The following is a 19,433-nucleotide window of genomic DNA, read 5'->3' on the forward strand; positions in this document are numbered from 1 at the left end:
GGATGTACTGCCTGATAAAAGATATACGGAGTGGGCAAAATAAAACTGGCCCGCGAAAAATATGTATGAACTATATGAATTTGTATGTATGAGACTGACGCGGAAATGACCCTGACAATGCAGAAAACCGTGATTTCGGTGCAACAATGGGTTGCTGTCACATGTCAGCACATGCGTACAGTATCTCCAGCATGCTCTGTCCCGAGCTTCGCTGTGTCATTACGTTTGAGTGAGTGAGAGGAGCAGATATGTTTAGTGGCCAGTTGAATGCAACACAAAATGGTGCTCACCATAAAACAATGCGTGTTCATTGTCGAGTGTTATGCGAAGCACAATTCATGGAAAAGGTGTGCGGAACTGTTTGCACAAGAGTTTCAGACTGGACGTGTTTTGGCAAAACCTCCAGCAAAGACTGCAATGCAAACTTAGTGGCAAAATGGCGTGAAACGAGCTCTCTAGCGAATAAAAACCGTAACTATCCGAAAAGAATTCGAACACCAGAAAACATTGCTCGAATCATAAATGTAAATATTACAGATTTTCCGGGCCAGTTTTATTTTGCTCTTCCTGTACATATCAGCTAGAATCTCAATCAGGGGCAATAAATGTAATATGCCTCCATATTTATCATTTGTACGTATTTAACATCGACAATATGTCTACAACCACATTAATTACCATGCATAGCCATGAGTTTGTAAACGTGCAGCAGTATTTTATAAACTGGTTTATTTTTTTCAGTAATTTGCATGTATAATTATAAAAAAGAATTACCTTCAAAATGTTAATGTGAAGACTGGTGTTCTGTCCTCGTTTCACAAATTTCTTTCAAGTTGGGGGAAATAGAATGAAGTTGAATTCTCATATCTGATGCGACATCCAGGCAAAGACGGAATTTTGATTTTCTTGCTGCACATCGTGAAAATCCTTCTTCGCACAAGTATGTTGTTGGAAATGGGAGGAGTTTCACCAATGCACATTTATAAATTTCTGAATATTCCTGAATTGGGTGACAAGAAGTTCGTTAAATGTCTGTTTCATCATATATATTTGTTGATTCACCCGCTTTTAAATTAGCAGCACTGGAGTGTGATACATGACAAAGTGATCGACTAGATTCTGAATTTGTACAACTGTAATTTTTATTCTTTTATTAGCCACCGATCCATTGAGACGACATTGTATAATATGAAAATTAAAATTACTCGTAATATTAAATTAATATTATTATGTTTGGAATCAAGTACACGTGGTTATTAACACAAATTTTAACACAAACACTTGCACATAAGCTTGCTCGTACTGAATGAATAAAAATTGACTTCATATTAAAATAGTAGAAGCAGAACGCGTGCAGGATAATAGACGAAATTCGTTTCTTTCAAGAAAATACATGTCAAAATATACTGCTGACTAAATAACATTATAAATTAAATTTATTTTACAATTAAGACATTAAGTCTCCGAGCACATTTACAAAAACTTATTCTTACACTGTTGCAAACATTCGCACACACGCAAGGCAGACAGTTTTCAATAGAATTGACTACCTTAACAGAAAAAGGAAAGTCGTGTTTTACAACAGCTAGAAGGCCAGCTCACGCAAGAGGGATATGATCTGGTGATCTAACCTTGCCGATACACAAACTTTCACAAGTATAGTCGCTTACAGTACTGTACAATCCCGCCGAGAAAAACGGTAATATTAAATGTAATTTATTAAAAAATATATATTACTAACTGCGGATCCCAGGGATCCGCGGAGCACATTTTGGGAACCACTGCATTAAACTAAACAAACGAGTGACTCGCTGAAATAGCGTCATATCATAACCACCTGCTAAACCAGAGTGGAAAGTAGCATTGCATGCTAGAGCACTCGTTGGAGCCTTCTACAAGTAGAAGTGTAATTTAGTTATACTGTACTACTTTGTGTATGAAGTTTAGCACGCCATTTGTGGAAAATAGTGTGTCCACGCAACTATCTGTTGAATGCTAGACTGTAAATCGAGATATAGCCTACCCCGGGGCCCTGGTTCGATTTCCGTCAGAACAGTAGATATTAATTTATGTATTGCTATAGAGAACGATATAATTTCCTTGGTTCGTGTTTCTACGGTATATTCTCACCACATTTTATCCCCAAGTCCAAAGACTATCGCTGCTATATTAATTCAATACGTTTTAATGGTCATGTATAAATTGCAAGGTTATCTAGCGTCATTAGATTTAAGTAGTAATAGTGAAATGGTTTTATGAAATGAGTCCAAGTTTTCGCCATGGTATAAACTGATATTCACCTTTCAGTACGAAAAAGCCTCGGGAAAAGCTGAGCCATGTAATCAGTTCAAGCAGAATTTGAACCCACGCAATTGCACTACTATCTCTCCGAGTGATTATGTCGCATCCCGGTTTCTCCCACCCGTTTCTGCTGGCTCCTCTGTAAATGGTAGTGTCTGAGCTGTTAGATTCTTTCCTGAAAATATTTGCCGTACGCATTTGAAAGTTTACGTAGGCCCTAATAATATACAGCTGTTAAAAATAATTTAAAGAAAATGTGCCTGTTAAGCAGCACTAACGTGATCTTCCATGTTTCGACAAGCCTGCGACATAACCACTCGGACGGACAGTGCACTGACTAGACAATATTACTATTTAAGTTCAGCAATCTCTGCAGCTTCTACACGTGAGATAGCAAAGACTCCTTACAACAGACTCGATATTATGACTTATTATATAAGTTGGAGTTTTTCGAAGTTCTCTTCAACTGTAACATAGACCTGTATGTCAAGTAATCATAATGGAATTCTCCTTCTGATCTCGCCAAATACAATCTCGCTAACACCAATTCCAACGAAGCTAAGTAACCAAGCAATTGATACAGCGTTGTTAAATAACGGACTAAGAGAACGATAATTAAAATAAAATTTCTTTCAAACCCTATATTTTCCATAAAATAATTAAAGATATTTCGAGTAGAGGTAGACTTAAGTAAGATTCCCAGGGTGGTATTCATAGACATTTCGCAGCACGCGCTACGAGCGTACTAAGCTAGCCCCGGCTATCCACTGGTTACTGGTACAGAATTCAAATCATATCCTATCGCTAACACTGGTTTATGAGTACGAAAAACGCTGATAATACACCGAAAATCCGCGCTAAAAATGTCTATGAATACGGCCCCCAATGTTTTCGTAACTAGGATAAAATGAGTGGTTTAAATTGCACACTGATATCATTGTCCCGTAAAATAAATAGGAAAATAGAGCGAGTGCTGTGTCTCTTCTCAATGTTGCGTGAAGATGAAAATTTACCAGATATTGATGGACCGTCCTTCCACTCCGAAGCGAGTCTCACTAGTCTCATGGAGCTCTCCTGGTTCTCCAGAAATGCGTTTTATTTTTCCACTGTAGAAAATCGTACATGTATGCTTTACACTTGAGAAAGCTTGCCTTTTTAATTTTTTAGTTGGTTATTTAACGGCGCTGTATCAACTACTAGGTTATTTAGCGTCGATGGGATTGATGATAGCGAGATATTTGGCGAGATGAGGCCGTGGATTGGCCAGAGATTACCTGAAATTCGCCTTACGGATGGGAAAAACCTCGGAAAAAACCCAACCAGGTAGGGCCTAATCAACCCAAGCGGAAATCGAACCCGCATCCCAGCGCAACTCCGGATCGGCAGGCAAGAGCCTTAGCCAACTGAGCTACGCCAGTGGCACAGCTAGTTTTTTTGTTTAGTTACTCTTATTTATGGGCTTTTTAAAAGCTTATTAAGTGTAATTATATTTGTTTTCAGAATCAGTACATTCAAACACAGATTATCCGTCTTGTTTTATTATCCTAAAGCAGCTTAGCACGATGTTTAACATACATGAATTAAACTATGTATTTTAAGTGTCATGAAACGTCAACAATATTAATTGCACTACTAATAATTATATAGGCCTACTTTTCAGTAGTCGTTAATTCTCTGCTTGTGAAACCTATGTCAGTAATTCGCGTCTGGTTAACAATCACTGATTGAAACTATTCGTATACATTTTCCTGCAATTCTTATTTAAGTCACGGGCTAGTTTCAACATTGGTCTACCTCATGTATTCTATGAGCTTTAAAGCGTTTCATGTCATTTAAAACCATTGCAAAGTTAGATACAAATTATTGATTTTATTTATATTAATCCAATAATATATCTTGAATAACAAGCGTTGGTGAAATTGGGAAATTAGTTCTTGAAACGTTTCTAAAATTCTTAATATCAGCTGAAAAATTGTACGTCTCCTATTTAATCAACGCATATTTTCCGAATGGTAGCACATATGTAAGGACAAAATACGTAACATAGATTTGTCTGTAAATTTTTGGCTATAATGTAGGCCTATAACTGTACAACTACATATATGTTCATTTACATAGCACATGAATCTCAAGTGAATCGTTCAGATCTAAAGGATACTAAGCCAAAATGTGATATATATTATTTTATTTTAATGTACCGAAGTACATATGATATTTCCATGCAGATATTCTGCGTCATCATACGATGAAAGAGTAATGGAACGGAGAAAAATTCTCTCCGGCACCGGGACTTGAACCCGGGCTTTCAGCTCTACGTCTGATGCTTTATCCACTAAGCCACACCGGATACTCATCCCGGTGTCGGACAGAATCGTCTCAGTTTAAGTTCCAACTGTTGGGTTCCCTCTAGTGGCCGCCCTCTCGGTACATTAAAATAATATATATGATATGCGTAAATAACTTCGTGATTTAAGACGGCGCTTATTCCGTCGGATCCCGGCCAACTAGTCACTCATAACGAGTGCACCTCAGCACATTTGTGGACTTCAGTCCTACGTTCATAGACATCTATGACGTAGTGCAGAGGGCGGCCACTAGAGGGAACCCAAGAGTTGGAACTTAAACTGAGACGATTCTGTCCGACACCGGGATGGGTATCCGGTAGAGCTGAAAACCGGGTTCAAGTCCCGGTGCCGGAGAGAATTTTTCTCCGTTCTATTACACTTTCATCAAAATGTGATAGTTTAACATCTTCTGCAAGTTTGGGTATGCCTCAGTGCATGTTTTTTTAGTTGATTATTTAACGACGCTATATCAAGTACTAGGTTATTTAGGTTCGATGGAATTGGTGATAGGAAGATGGTATTTGGCGAGATGAGGCCGAGGATTCGCCATATATTACCTGACATTCGCCGTACGGTTGGGGAGAACTTAGAAAAAAACCAACCAGGTAATCTGCGCAAGCGGTGATTGGACCCGTGTCCCAGCGGAACTTCGGATCGGCAAAGAAGCGCCTTAGCCGACTGAACTACGCCATTGGCCTCAGTACATGTTACAGAAATAAAATAAATAACCTACAACCTCTTGCTGAGGAGTAATTCGTTCGCGAATTTCGGCAAAAGAAGAAAAATTAAGTGACAATGCTATTCATTACTCTATTCGTAATGAAAGACTGGCAACACTGAAATTTTATCATGTTGTGTATATATCACTATGCCATACGTCGAAATGAAGCTGTAAAACATACATTTTATGAAGTTCATTTTCTCCACAATTATGATTTTACATTTGGGAAACATCAGATACGTGTTCTCCTCAACAGTTTGTTCGATATAAATTTTCTTTTCTGTAAAAAGAAAAGAAAAAAGTGAATATAGGTTTTGAAAACAAATACTGTTATTTCTGTTAAATAATTGTGCTTGACTTTAATACATTTATTTATAAAATCGACATATCTAGTAGCAGTAATAGCAATAGCAGTAGAAGTAAACGTATTAGCAGCATTAGTACTAATTTATCTAACGACACATTCAACTGTTGAGGTTATTATCTGTCGACACGATGCACAGTGTGCCAATGAGAAAAAGTTTCACCATGCACGCTGAAGAGTTTAAGAATGTAAAATGGTAAATTATTTTGATAAGTCTAAATTGATAAAAAATTCTCTCGTAACGTAGCATGTTAAATAAAAGTTACATTTCTAAAGTGTCAATATATAAGACAAAAATTATGGTATTTTGCGGGAAAGAACCAATACAAAGTAAAATTTTTCTCAATAATAAAATACTCGCGAGAAAGAATAATTTTTGTTACCTTCGATGTAATCTTTCTATTCATGAAGTAACAAGCATACCAGAGAAAAGTCACGAGAATTACAAGAATTATTAATGGAATTATGAAGCCATCCCATAGAAGAGCATACCAGAATATACTTTCAGAATACCTTAGCACGACCTATGTTAAGCTATAGCATCGAAGCATGGTCGTCAAAGAAATCTCTTGAGAGCTGAATAACCAGCTTGCGAAATGAAATTCATGCACAGAACAGCGGGATATACTAAATAAGATCCAGAAAAGAACATTAATAGTTTGCAAGAACTCAAAACAAGTCAGTTGTAAAGTCTACCTATCAGTATCAAATAAACTGGTAACACTATGTTGCAAGATGAGCTCAAGCTCATGAAATTTTTGTGTAAAATCGTAACAGGGATTTGGGTCTAAAGCTTGTCAGGAAGAAGATGGTGATGATTTCTGAAATATTAGATGGCGTTTCTATATAATAATAAGTTATGTCATACTGTCATTTCAATTTTCATGTAGAAGAAATACATAATTAATTACATCATACACGATTTTATTATCGTGCTTTTGAAGTTAATTTTGAGAAAATAAGTACAGCATAGTGCTTGATATTTGTTTTGCCTAGCAGCAAATCTAACCTCCTTTCTCCAGCAATTAATAGAGGAACAAATTCAGAGGTCCATAAAAAGTGTAGGCCTATTGCTTGGAATGGGGGCTCGCAGGGTCCCAAGCACAGGGTGAAAGTGAAGTAAACCTGCAGATTTTGAGAGCGAATAGCTCATGTTGTATGTAACAAAAAAGTGTAATTCCAATTTTTTAAAAGTTCATAGTTTTCTTAGAAAAAGTGTTTTTGTCCCAAACGATCCATTCATTAATTCACGGTATTCTTATTCGGTACCTATTACGAGTAGAATCGTGGTTTTTGTCCACATCGAAAATCTAATAAGGAATCATTTTCCCTCTGGCGTATTTCAACAGCGTGGACGGTTTTCGTGTTAATTTAATTTAAAAGGCTCTAATTTGAAGCCACTGACAGTTGGGACCAGCTTGTAACATTGTAGCTAGAAAGGGAGATGGGAGGTAGTTCACTAAGGCAGATAGACCTGGGTTCGTTGATGTAATCTGTATTACCAGAAGAAAGAGCAGTGTGTTAGCGGCGATGTTGCCATACTGCTGAACTTCCAACTTAATTTTTTTTATTAATCGCGCATTTAATCACAGAAGGTAATATAGGTTTCCCATTCATTTAAGCGTACCCTATCGTCTTTTTCAATCTGCAGGATTATTTCACTTCCACATTGTAGCTATAAGAACGCGAGATCTAGCAAATGCACTAGATTGTTACTTGCCAGTAAATTAACATTAAATTTCATTATTTGAGTTTACTTTTTATATCAATAGGATAAGTCTTGTATTATTACACTTCCTTGAGTAATATAAGTAGAGGAAAATACAATTTAGCCAGCACTGATATTCTAGAACTGTATTTTCGAAACACTATATACACAAGTATTCAAATAGTTCGAAGTAATATCTTAATGTGAATAGATGAGGATGTAAACGCAAGGAATAAGGACGTATATTAGGTCAATTTAATTAATTAATTAATTTATTTATTTATCTTTCTTAATCATTTTACAGGTTGGCAAAGTTTGGTTTTATGAACTTCCAGACAATTTTGACATTGCACAATAAGTATGAACGTCTTCCGTAACGTGGGATCAGGTCGACGCCGAACCTTCATCATTAACAGCACGGACAAATATCTATGTCCGAAGTGGGATTCGAACTAGTGACCTTGAAACTATTACTATAGACATTGTGTATACTGCGTCCGGAAAGATATGTTCTAAATAATACTGTACTGCATGCATGTGGAAATGGTTTGTAATTATTGCTCGCTCATATTAAATAATTAAGCAATTAATTGATTACGTTTTCATATTTGTGATGTACATATTCATTCCTTATTCACAACACTTTTAACACTTTTATATTATCAAGTAAGATAAAACGTTAACATTTGTTAAATTAACAACTTTTAATTGCGTACTGTATTGCGTTAATTATTGGAACTTAAGAAGGTACTCAAACTTTGTGACTAGTTTCGGCGTGGTGTTCACCATTTTCAAACAGTTTAGTGATGTTTTGCGCATTGTTCGGGCGTCTTGTTGCTTGGTAGAATTGTGCTGGGGATGTGTGGATAGTAGTGGGTGTGTGTTTATGATAAATAGTATTGTGTTAAATATTTTAAAATGGCGAATACCACGCCTGAACTAGTCACAAAGGTACAGTACCGTCTTAAGTTTCAAAAGTTAACACATTACTAGATTAGAAGTTAGTTTAACAAGTTTAATTTCTTAAATATATTATGTATATTATTACAGATCGTAGATTTAAAATGCAAAATAATCATGTTATATTTAATCTAAAAAAATAAACAATTCAGCACAGCCAACATCATTACAATGCAAAGAATAGCATTTTACAGACCATCTTGTTTTCCTTACTTCCTGGTTCATGTTATAATAAATCATTCTAGCTAAACTAAACTAAATACAAGTACGATATGCCACCTGACTTGGCTGATCATTTCTGTCGACAGCTGGTTCTGCTTGCAGGTGCCATGCAACGTCAGTGTAATTAAACTGAAGTGGAGTCTTACCCCTTGTTCTCCTTCTAGGAAGAGCTGCAGGTCTTCCACAGAGAGGTAGTCTTTGTTTGCTATCCTGCAGGGAAAAGGACACTTCACCAGGGGTGTGTTCACAATGCAGTTAGCTGCAACATGTATTGTTTCTGTCACTACGACAGATCTCTATTCCGTATTGCGCAGGCTTGGTTCCTTCTACACAGTAGCGCATTTTCCAGTAATCATGCAGCAACAGCAACATAAAATTTGTTTTTAAGAAAATTGACATTTTCTGCTTTGAGCCATGTATGCTGGAAGAAATATTGTTTTAGCCGGCGAGGTTGAATATATCTAAGGGAAACTAATAATTAGATAATGAGAACTGGTCGAATGTTGATATGGAAAACAAGATAACAAAAGTCTCACCGAAATCTTTGTCTATTAGAAATTTCATTTGGTCTCGCCGTAATTTGAACTCAGATCTGTGAAACGTAACGTGAATTCACTTACACTTTGGGGTTGATATTACTAATTGATATTCTTTTCACTGACATAGTAAACTTTGAAACGTAATAGCATTAAATGCAAATTTTCAGATAAGATATTGTTTGTAAGGTAATCGTGTAAAAAAGCCAGTAATTAAATATTTATAATTCACCCTTATTAAAGTAGTGGTCAATTATAACCGTAATACGAGGCGCATCCAGAAAGTAAGTTTCCCGATTTTTTCCCCTTGATAGTAAACGTAATTAGCCGTGTCATTTGCGCATGCGTAACAGATCTATGACGTATCAATCATATGCCAGCCGGACAGGTCCCGCATGGTGCCAGTAGCGTGTCAGCAGTGGTCCGAAATGGAAGCTCTTATTCCTTCTCCCGCCGCCTGCGAGGTTCGGTCGGTGATAAAGTTCTTTAATGCACAAAGCATTGCGCCAATTGAAATTCATCGGCAGCTCTGTCAGGTCTATGGGCCGAACATCATGAGTAAGCAGATGGTGCGTCGCTGGTGTAGGCAGTTTTCCGAAGGTCGTCAAAGTGTCCATTATGAAGAGCGCAGTGGGCGACCGTCCCTCATCAATGACGATCGTGTTGAGCTGGTGCGGCAGTGCATCATGGAGAACCGTCGCTTCACGATTACGGAGCTGAGCAGCCATTTTCCGCAGATATCGCGATCCTTGTTGTATGAGATTGTCACTAAGCACCTGCTGTTCAAAAAAGTCTGTGCCAGATGGGTGCCGAAAAACCTGACAAAATGCAACGTTTAGGAGCAGCACTGACATTTCTGCAACGGTATCGCGATGACGGCGACGAGTTCCTCGACAGGATCGTCACGGGCAATGAGACTTGGATTTCGCACTTCACCCCGGAAACCAAGCAGCAGTCAATGCTTTTCGTCCGGCCAGGAAAAAATTCAAACAGACGCTGTCGGTACGGAAAGTGATGTGCATGGTGTTCTGGGACAGGAAGGGCATTCTGCTCATTGACTTCCTTCCAAGAGATGAAACAGTGAACGCTGACCGTTACTGTGAAACACTGCGAAAATTGCGACTCAATTCAAAACAAGAGGCGTGGAATGCTTACTGCAGGTGTTGTGCTCCTCCATGACAATGCTCGTCCACATACTGCTGGCGCACAGCAGCTGTTTTGACGGAATTTGGCTGGGAGTTGTTTGATCATCTACCCTACAGTCCTGATCTTGCTCGCAGCGATTTTCACGTTTTCTTGCACCTCAAGAAATTCCTGTCGTCCGGTGAGCGTTTTGGCAACGACGAAGAGCTGAAGACGTCTGTCACACGCTGGTTCCATTCACAGGCGGCAGAGTTCTACGACAAGGGATACAGAAGTTGATCCCACGATACGACAAGTGTCTCAATTCTGATGGTGGCTATGTTGGAAAATAGCTGAAACATTGCTGTACCTGTTGCCAATAAATGTTTTCCTGAAAGTGTGTTCTTTATTTTTAAATAGGGAAACTTACTTTCTGGATGCGCCTCGTATAAGATATTGATCTACGATGAAAAACAATAATAAATAAGAAATTTCACTGTATGAGGGATATGATGGGAGTTCTGTCGTTTAGCACCTACCATAATTTCGCTAACAAACTATTTAATGCCCATGCACCAATAAACAGCTAGAAGGCATATTTCACATACATATTTCAGAACAATGTAGCGTGTCTGAATTTTTACATGGAATTTACTTAACTGAATTAAACTTTCTTTTTAATACTCCAGTGAAAGTAGTAATTTCTCCAGGAGTTGTATGAAACATCCGCTACGATCAATCTCCAGTTCAAGTTACATGTAAAAAGAAAATGTATGGAATATAAAAATAGTGATAATTTCACTTGTATTTTATATTAAAACTTGTTTTCTAATCTTATGTACCATCTGAGCAGTCCTACATAATGTTCATATTTAAATGAAGCCAACTGATTATTATTAAATGGCATGACACTTAACTTTTATATATGAGAAGGCGATTTTGTTGGCAGCAGAATTCAGAATCATGGCAGTTTTAGACTTGATATTGAAATTTAAAATTCTGACATGAAAATCTGTGTTTATTGCAATAATTTACATTATAGGACATGGATAAGTGAAATAAGTTACTCAGTTACAGAATTGCGAAAAATGCGCAAAAGGAACTGTGGTATCTGTGATATATATGATTTATTCTGCCAAATTTCTTTTTGTATCAGTAATACAAGTGAAATTCGAAAGTTTAACAGGGAGGGAAAGAAAGTACACGACCAAATTATAATAAATAATATCATCATCAGACTGCAGCCTAGGGTCACCGATTCGCGAGGCTGAAGTTTGGAACACACAGAGTTTACATGACGACATGACTCATGGGGTGGGATGACACTGTGAGAGTACAGTTGGTTTCGTAAGGAATTACATTACCGCCTTTCTAATTCTGCTTGGCGTGGGTCCCTGCAATTACCATACGTACTAGAGATCCTGTGCGTAAACAAGTATGTTTTATTTCTTTTCATTTATTTATTTGATTATATACATGCATATTTGTGTTAGTGTTAATTTCGCTGTTTCATAATTCATACTACTGATGAACACGTCGAAAATTAAGAGCACCAAGCGTTCCCTTCGGAACGAACTTTTAGAGAAATTCGGAAATGAATATTTTCTTATTAAAGGAAAAAGAAAAACACTGAATTTTGCAAATTGTTAAAAAAAGCATAAGGACAGATAGAAGTCGATTCTTTCAAAAGCAGTACATTAGCAAAAGGTAGGCTACATGGAAAATATTTAATTTTACAGTCAAATCTGGCCTTCAACATCAAAATCAGACAAAAAAAGAAAAGTATAATGTTGATACATGAATGTTTACATGTTGAGGCAAGGAGTAACTGCACTCTCAATCTCCTATTCCCCCTCGATCTACACAAGAAAGTGGTCTGTACGTTCGTAACTTAATGCGTTTCGGTACCCTGCAGCATAGTCTGATCATCATACATATTTATAATGAATCGTCGCTGCGTAATAATGAGTTAAATTAAAATAATGTAGATTGCATCAACGCCTTAAAAGAGTAACATCTACAAGGATTTAATCCCATATTGAAGGAAAAAAACAGCTTCGCTAGCTTACTAGTAGACAAACATGTAAGGAAACAGTGGAAGAACCTTAGTTTGCTGCAGATTTTAGAAACCATGTACCTGCTCAACACAGAATAAAGTTTAATCTTTGAATACTTTCCTGACGGAGAATCTTTAGTGAGGAAAGTTGTAAAATATGTTCATGCGTCTGATGGTTCAATTGTTCATATTCATCTGAATTATGTTGGTGTAACAATATCATGGGACTTTTTGTTATTGAATGATTTAATTTAAAATCCAAGCTAAAAGTTTTGACACGAATGTGAGTTATTTCTAACTACATACATAACATTGAATATAGGCTACTAATACAGCATCTACAAGTGTGGTATGTGAAGGTGACCAAATTCTTCATATTTCTCATTTCAATTCCATAAGAAAAATAGACTTTTACTTATTTACAAATAATATGTAACACATGTTTATTTTTAACGTAGTCTCTTAACAAAATTACATCTAATTTATTTTAGTTCCTTGTTATAGTGTTATGAAGCGAAAACTCTCGCAATCAAAATTACATCTAATTTATTTTAGTTCCTTGTTATAGTGTTATGAAGCGAAATATTTGTTTTCAGCGTGCCTAATGGAGAAAAAAATATTTCTGAAGTTGTTTATCTCTTGATCGATCTGTCTGAATGCCCGTCTGGCTGTCCACTTAGAGCATGCTTTCGTCTGTTAATAGATATAAGTTGTCCTCATTCAACATCTACAATTTATTTAATGAATTTCGCTTTCGTAAGTTATACTGAAATAATAATAGTAATTATATTCGAAGCCATAATAAAAAAAATGCGAAATTGAATTTTCAACAAGCATCTTCGAGATTCTTACGTTGTGTATGGAATTGCTTTCAATAATATATTTCATGATAATTTGAAGAGCTACAATTAGCAGAAATAAAATATGCAAATATATTTTGACGAAAAGTGAATAATATGCACGGAATTTTATTGAGCATTTTTATGTAATTACTTGGCAAATGCTTATTGCAGTACTTCAAATGAGGAAAGTCCTATGAGAATATTTATTTTTCTACAATTCTTTTCCCACATTAGGTATATTTAGTTTGTAGTGGTTCTTTTCATCTTATTATTGGAAATAGAATAACACGTAATTATTTAATGGAACCACCAAATGACTAGCATTAAGTGATAGCATTATGTTCTTTTCTGTGAACATCTCAAATTGCGTGATACTCTCTTTCCAAAAGCGCATGCGCGCGAGAAATATGCAACAAGTTCGTTTTCTTCATACTCGTATGGATAAACTTCACACAACGGTATAAAGTTTCATTTCGTTTTAAAATTTATCAACTCTAGTAAAGAATTGAAGTTTCATTATTAATTCATATATCCCTTAAAACCTTTAATATTTTATCTGCTTTAGGATAGTATATTTTTAATAACAATCATGCGTTGAAGAGTGTATTTCATATTGCTTCTTAACACTCAAAACACAGAGCTGCGGTCTCCGAGACCGCTACAAAATTTTTAATTTGGAATTGAATCGGTTTCCGCCACTTTACGAATGTGAATGCTTGTGTACTTCCTGGCGCGAAGGCGGTGGCGCAGTTCATTTAGTGGTACTCAATTACTTCGTGTAATCCCCATTTCAATTTGGTTGATAGGCTCACACTCTTTACCACCCGTAAAGGGGAAGATACTACTGTCTATCTTACAACGTTCGACTAAATTGACTTTGAACATAGCGAAAATTCTTATTATTGAAAATGTTTACCGGTAATCTATATTTCGAAAATCCTTACTAAGCGTTTGTATTTCATTTTATTGTTGTTTATGTCAACTGTCACATTAAAAAGCTACTGAAAGCAGAAGATAAATGTTTTCTTCACCGCTAGTTGCTACTCTCAGCACACACAATGGGACAATCTGCACTGTGTCACTCCCCCCTGACTTCATAATACAAACTAACATTCCTTAATTTAAGTAATTACTTATTAGTTGAAAATATTGTAAGAACGACACTAAAATATACTGAAACATGTAATTGTCAAACATCTGTTTCACTGTATTTTATATCCACTTATGTACTTTATTTAATATTTTATTTTCTTGGGTGTACAACTTGGAAGGTGCAGGTATAAGAGGTAACAGCTACCGGTCTGACTGACGGACTCAGGGCAAGTAGAAGGGGAAAGAAATGCCTTCGCATCATCTCAACTTGTATGAAATGTCGTTTAGTACTGGAGATGTTACACATAGTATACTGCTAGCGATCTCGTAGACAGCACGTCTGTGTAAAGCAGCCGTGGCGAGAATGTGACTCGCGAGACATTGTGGCTCGCAATGATAGCTATGCATTTCTCTTGCTTCTAACCTCCCCAATCCCCACCCTCTCACTGACTGCAGTCAAACTCCGTTCCATTTCTATTTGTCTCTGACTTGCGAGTGGCATATGTCTCTCTCGAAACCATGTACCTCTACAAAAACGAAAGTTTCAAATAGGGTGGGAGGACGCATTTTTTTGCTGTCAATATGATGAAAATATTAAATGTATGATTTGTTCACAAGTATTACGAGGAAAACGGTTGTATAACATAAAACGGCATTATACTACTGTACATGTTAATCATGAAACATTAAAAGTTTAAGTGTTATTATTATTATTATCATTATTATTATTATTATTATCATGATCATCATTATCATCTGTGTACGTCGACACTTTTTCAGCAGATGTACGAGTAATGCGGTTAGCTCTTCAATTTGAACTCACTGATTTACTATGTGATATCAAATGAAAGCTAGATGTGAGGACTTGACAAATGTTGAACTTTCAAATCTTTGCCAAAAAATAAATATCCGAAGCTTCGTTCTTTCGCTTGCTCTGTTGAAGCCATATTCGCTACAACTTACGTTTGTGAAAAATTATTTTCAAGAATGAAAATAGTAAAAACCAAATTTAGATCACGACTGACAGATAAATACGTTCATGATCAACTACGACTGGCAGTGACATAATTCCTGATTTTGAAACTTTGTCGCAGAGACATTCTGAAGACAGTTAATTTTAAGTTGTGATATTGTTAATTTATTGTTCATTTCTTTCTTCATTACACGTACTAAACATTAGTTTGTAGCCTTGTACTGTATACAATTATATTTAAGTGCTTGACGTAAGGAAAATGAAAATCCTTAATAAGTCAGACAGTTGCTTCACTTCCCCTTCGGGTGTCCTCCTCCCTCCATAGATGCACAGGTTACACAGTGGCTCGGCGCACGATTACATTTTCGCCAGGCTGGTGTAAAGCCTTGGTTTTTCTGAACCGACGCATGCGATGTGCGAGGTGCGAGGCCGTAAAACCAAGGCTTGACTGGACTGTTTTTCTCCGTTCTCGCAATGGATTCTACACAAGGCCCTTCGCAAAAAGTGAAGTGTTAGCGATGAAAACTTTGACGAAACAGTGCTTGAGTTGTTGGAGGATGAGTTTGACTCTGCAGGTGAACAAGATTTCGTCCTTGAGAGTGATCAACGATGATTGCCTATTGATAGTGTACTGTATATAAAGTAGATAGTATTTTGAATATTTCAATTTTTTGTTTTAAACACACACACACACGCACGCACACACACAGATATATATTTGTTCAGTTTTTATTCATTTGATCATTAAATGTATATTATTCCGCTAATTTCGTTCAAAACTGAACGTTAATATATATATATTGAGTTTCGTTAGATGCGTCTATATGTGTACTTATGTATTTCCAAGCAGTAGTTGTCAAGACATTGAGCATTTATGATTTTATAAATAAAATATTGCATTACATCACATCTATGCTTTTTAAATTAAGCGAAGATGTAACAGAACAACACCGAAGTTATTTCACATCCATTGCTTTATTCTTGTGCCGACAACAATACTAATACAATACCTGTGTCAGAGATCGCACGTCTGTCTTGATGATTCACATTACGCACGTCTGTTGTTGAAGGATAAATATATATATAGAGTACGATATGAACAAGTTCAATGTTTTATTATTTTTACTTGGTTATTTAGCGAAGCTGTATCAACTACTAGGTTATTTAGCGTCGATGGGATTGGTGATAGCGAGATGAGGCCGAGGATACGCCCTAGACTACCTCGAATTCGCCTTACGGTTAGGGAAAACCTCGGAAAAACCCAACCAGGTTATCAGCCTAAGCTGGAATCGATCCCGCGCCCAAACGCAGCTCTGGATCAGCAGGCAAGTGTCTAAGCCGACTGAGCTACGCCGGTGGCCTTAGTGTTTTATTGTAATGTAACATATATATGGGTATATGTGGACATTTATTTGAAAACTAAGAAAGTTATCTTAAAAAACATTGTGGTGATATTCAGCTAAGTCAAAATATATTAGATTATTTTATTGAATATATTTCAGTCAAAATAATTTATCAACATTTTGGAACAACAACAAATATTTGGTCATAATAATTTGTTGATGTTATTAATAAAATATATTGCGAATGTTTTCGCCAATTTGCATCTTCATGCATAGGTTCAATATCTCACATAGTAGGCTACATTGAAAACAAATGTGACAGTCGCAGAAACAGTCGTTAAGATAACTTCGAAGTTCACGTATCACCAACACTAACACTGTAAGTATATCTACACCGACATAATATTCCCATTCTTAATATTTAACACTTAATTTCAGAGAGAAACATAAAAAAACCGAACTTGATCAATGGATAAATATACATGGTGTGTCTAAAAAGTTCGGTGAATGGTGTCATATCTGAACTGCAACTTAGCGCATGTGCTTGCTCATGCGCATGGTTCTTCAGAAACTTGGGGAGAATCGATACACAGCATGCAATGCATGTGACTGGCAGTGTAAACAGTCTGCGACCAGTTGAACGTAGTCAGTGTGAGAGGAAGTGTCACAGCGCAATGGAGCAACATGTAAACATCAAGTTCTGCTACAAATTGGGGAAGACTGCAACGGAGACACATGGAATGTTGGTGCAGGTGTACGGGAGGGAAGCCGTGAGCAGAAAATGTGTTTACGAATGGTTTAAACGCTTCCGTGAAGGGAAGGAAACAATTGAGGATGAGCCACGTTCAGGTCGGCCATCGACAAGCAGAACCCCAGAAATGATCGAGAAAGTGCGACAAATACTGGCACAAGATCGACGACTGACTCTAAGATTGATTGCGGAGGAATTGGACATTAGCAAGGACACGGTGCACACCATCGTCCGCGATGATTTGGGTAAGCGGAAGATCTGCTCCCGATTTGTGCCGCACAAGCTCACAGACGAGCAGAAGGCAACACGGATGGAAACTTCTGGTGATTTCATTTCCACGTGTGACCAGGATCCATTGCTTCTGAAAATCATCGTCACGGGAGATGAGATCTGGTGCTACCAGTTCGATCCGGAATCAAAACGGCAATCGATGTCATGGTGTTCACCGACTTCCCCGCGACCAAAAAAAAGCTGAGAGGTCCTGGGTTCGATTCCCGGTGCCGGTACGAATTTTTCTCGTACTTAATGGTATAAAAACAAACTGACTAGTCATACTAGTCGAGAAAAATATAATGAGGTGGGCGAGACCTCATTCATATTTGATACATGTTAAACATAATGTTCGTTGACCCAATCTAATAATCCAATGAAATTATTCAACTTCCGCAACATAAATACAACTTGAATTTACACGCCATTTACAGCAACGTAAGTATTTCTAGAATTATCCACATCATATCATCTTAACGTTCACATTTTAATATTTACACATGTCACTGGAGAATGAATACATCACAACTACACCTAACTTCTAGGTCAATGTATATCTTACCTACGATTCAAATGCAACCCACTTTGATTGATCCATTTGAAATGACTTCGAAAGTCTACATAATCCATTTACGCCTGAACGAAGTTTAACATCGAAATCAACGACAACACAAATAACACCACCATATAACATTGATATAATAAATTGTTAATAATTGTTAAAAGGGCCGAAGTCCAGAAAGACAAATTTTACAGGAGAAACAAAAAAACCATTTCCTGCTTAATCATTTAAGTTTATTAATTTTCTGAATCATTCAAATTAAGAAGTTATACTTAATTCACATGCGTGAGAAGTGTATTTGGAAATTAAATCAATCATGCCCTTACTAGAGACACTTAAATTAGCTGGCCCTTTTAACAAATAATTATATTTCAACAGAGATTTTTTATATATAATAAAAACGAGCTTTGTATGAAAAACAAGATTTATTATTATATAGGCCTATTATTGTATGCAAAACGTTTTTATCATGGATTTGACAATTTGAAATTTATTTTTTATTATTTTTTTTTTTGCAATATGAAAATATAATAGTATATTAATCTCTTTGATTTCTTGACATCAGTGGTGGGTCTACTGTTCAGTCTGCTCATAAAATACTTTAACATTATCCTCAATGTATGATTTTACTTTCTTTGCGTCATTAAATTTTTGCTTTCTAAGTCAAAGTTTTCCTTCTGAATATGCAATAATACTAGACAGTTCAATAATTATGACGCAAAACAAAGATGTGAGTGGTAAACCCAGTGATGAATGGTAAGGCAATAATAACTCCTGGACGCTCCGTGCCATAAATAAAGTGGTACAAATTACCGATAGCAAGGAACACCTTATGACTCTTGAAATTAGCTTTCTCCACAGATTTTTCTTATAATATTTCTGCCAACAGACTTTAAAATTATAAATTTCGTCAGATTTTGTTGCACTTCCACAACGGCAATTTTGAGCGAAGAACTGCTAAAAATTATGTTTTAAATCAATTGCCATATGCTGTAAATTCTATGATGTTTTTGTAGAGCTCATTTAATAATCTCTCACAAGGCTCAAACTGTGGCCTCTAATAGATTTTGCATCAGATTTGTCACTTCGTGACATGAATAGTTAGTTCTGTAGCTGCTGCTATTTTAGAAGCATGATTTAGGCGTGTAGATGCCTGCATTTGGAAGCCCCTTGCCTTTTTTAATATTAGTATTAACTACAGCGTCTACTAAACTATCAGAATTCATTGTAATGAAATATGAAACATAATAGCATGTACACGTTTA

General features: G+C 36.5%; 1 protein-coding gene across 2 annotated transcripts in view; it reads right to left on the reverse strand.

The window, feature by feature from the left end:
• The window catches only part of LOC138707893 (inactive phospholipase C-like protein 2), an 876,200-nt gene that overhangs the window by 289,369 nt on the left and 567,398 nt on the right, over window positions 1-19,433 (reverse strand). For both annotated transcript variants that reach the window (XM_069837934.1, XM_069837935.1), the window contains exon 6: window positions 8,768-8,831. In XM_069837934.1, the coding sequence (XP_069694035.1) occupies window positions 8,768-8,831 (64 nt within the window). The remainder of the gene's footprint in view (window positions 1-8,767; window positions 8,832-19,433) is intronic.

This window comes from Periplaneta americana, chromosome 10 (genome assembly GCF_040183065.1).
Source record: "Periplaneta americana isolate PAMFEO1 chromosome 10, P.americana_PAMFEO1_priV1, whole genome shotgun sequence".
Lineage (NCBI taxonomy): Eukaryota > Metazoa > Arthropoda > Insecta > Blattodea > Blattidae > Periplaneta > Periplaneta americana.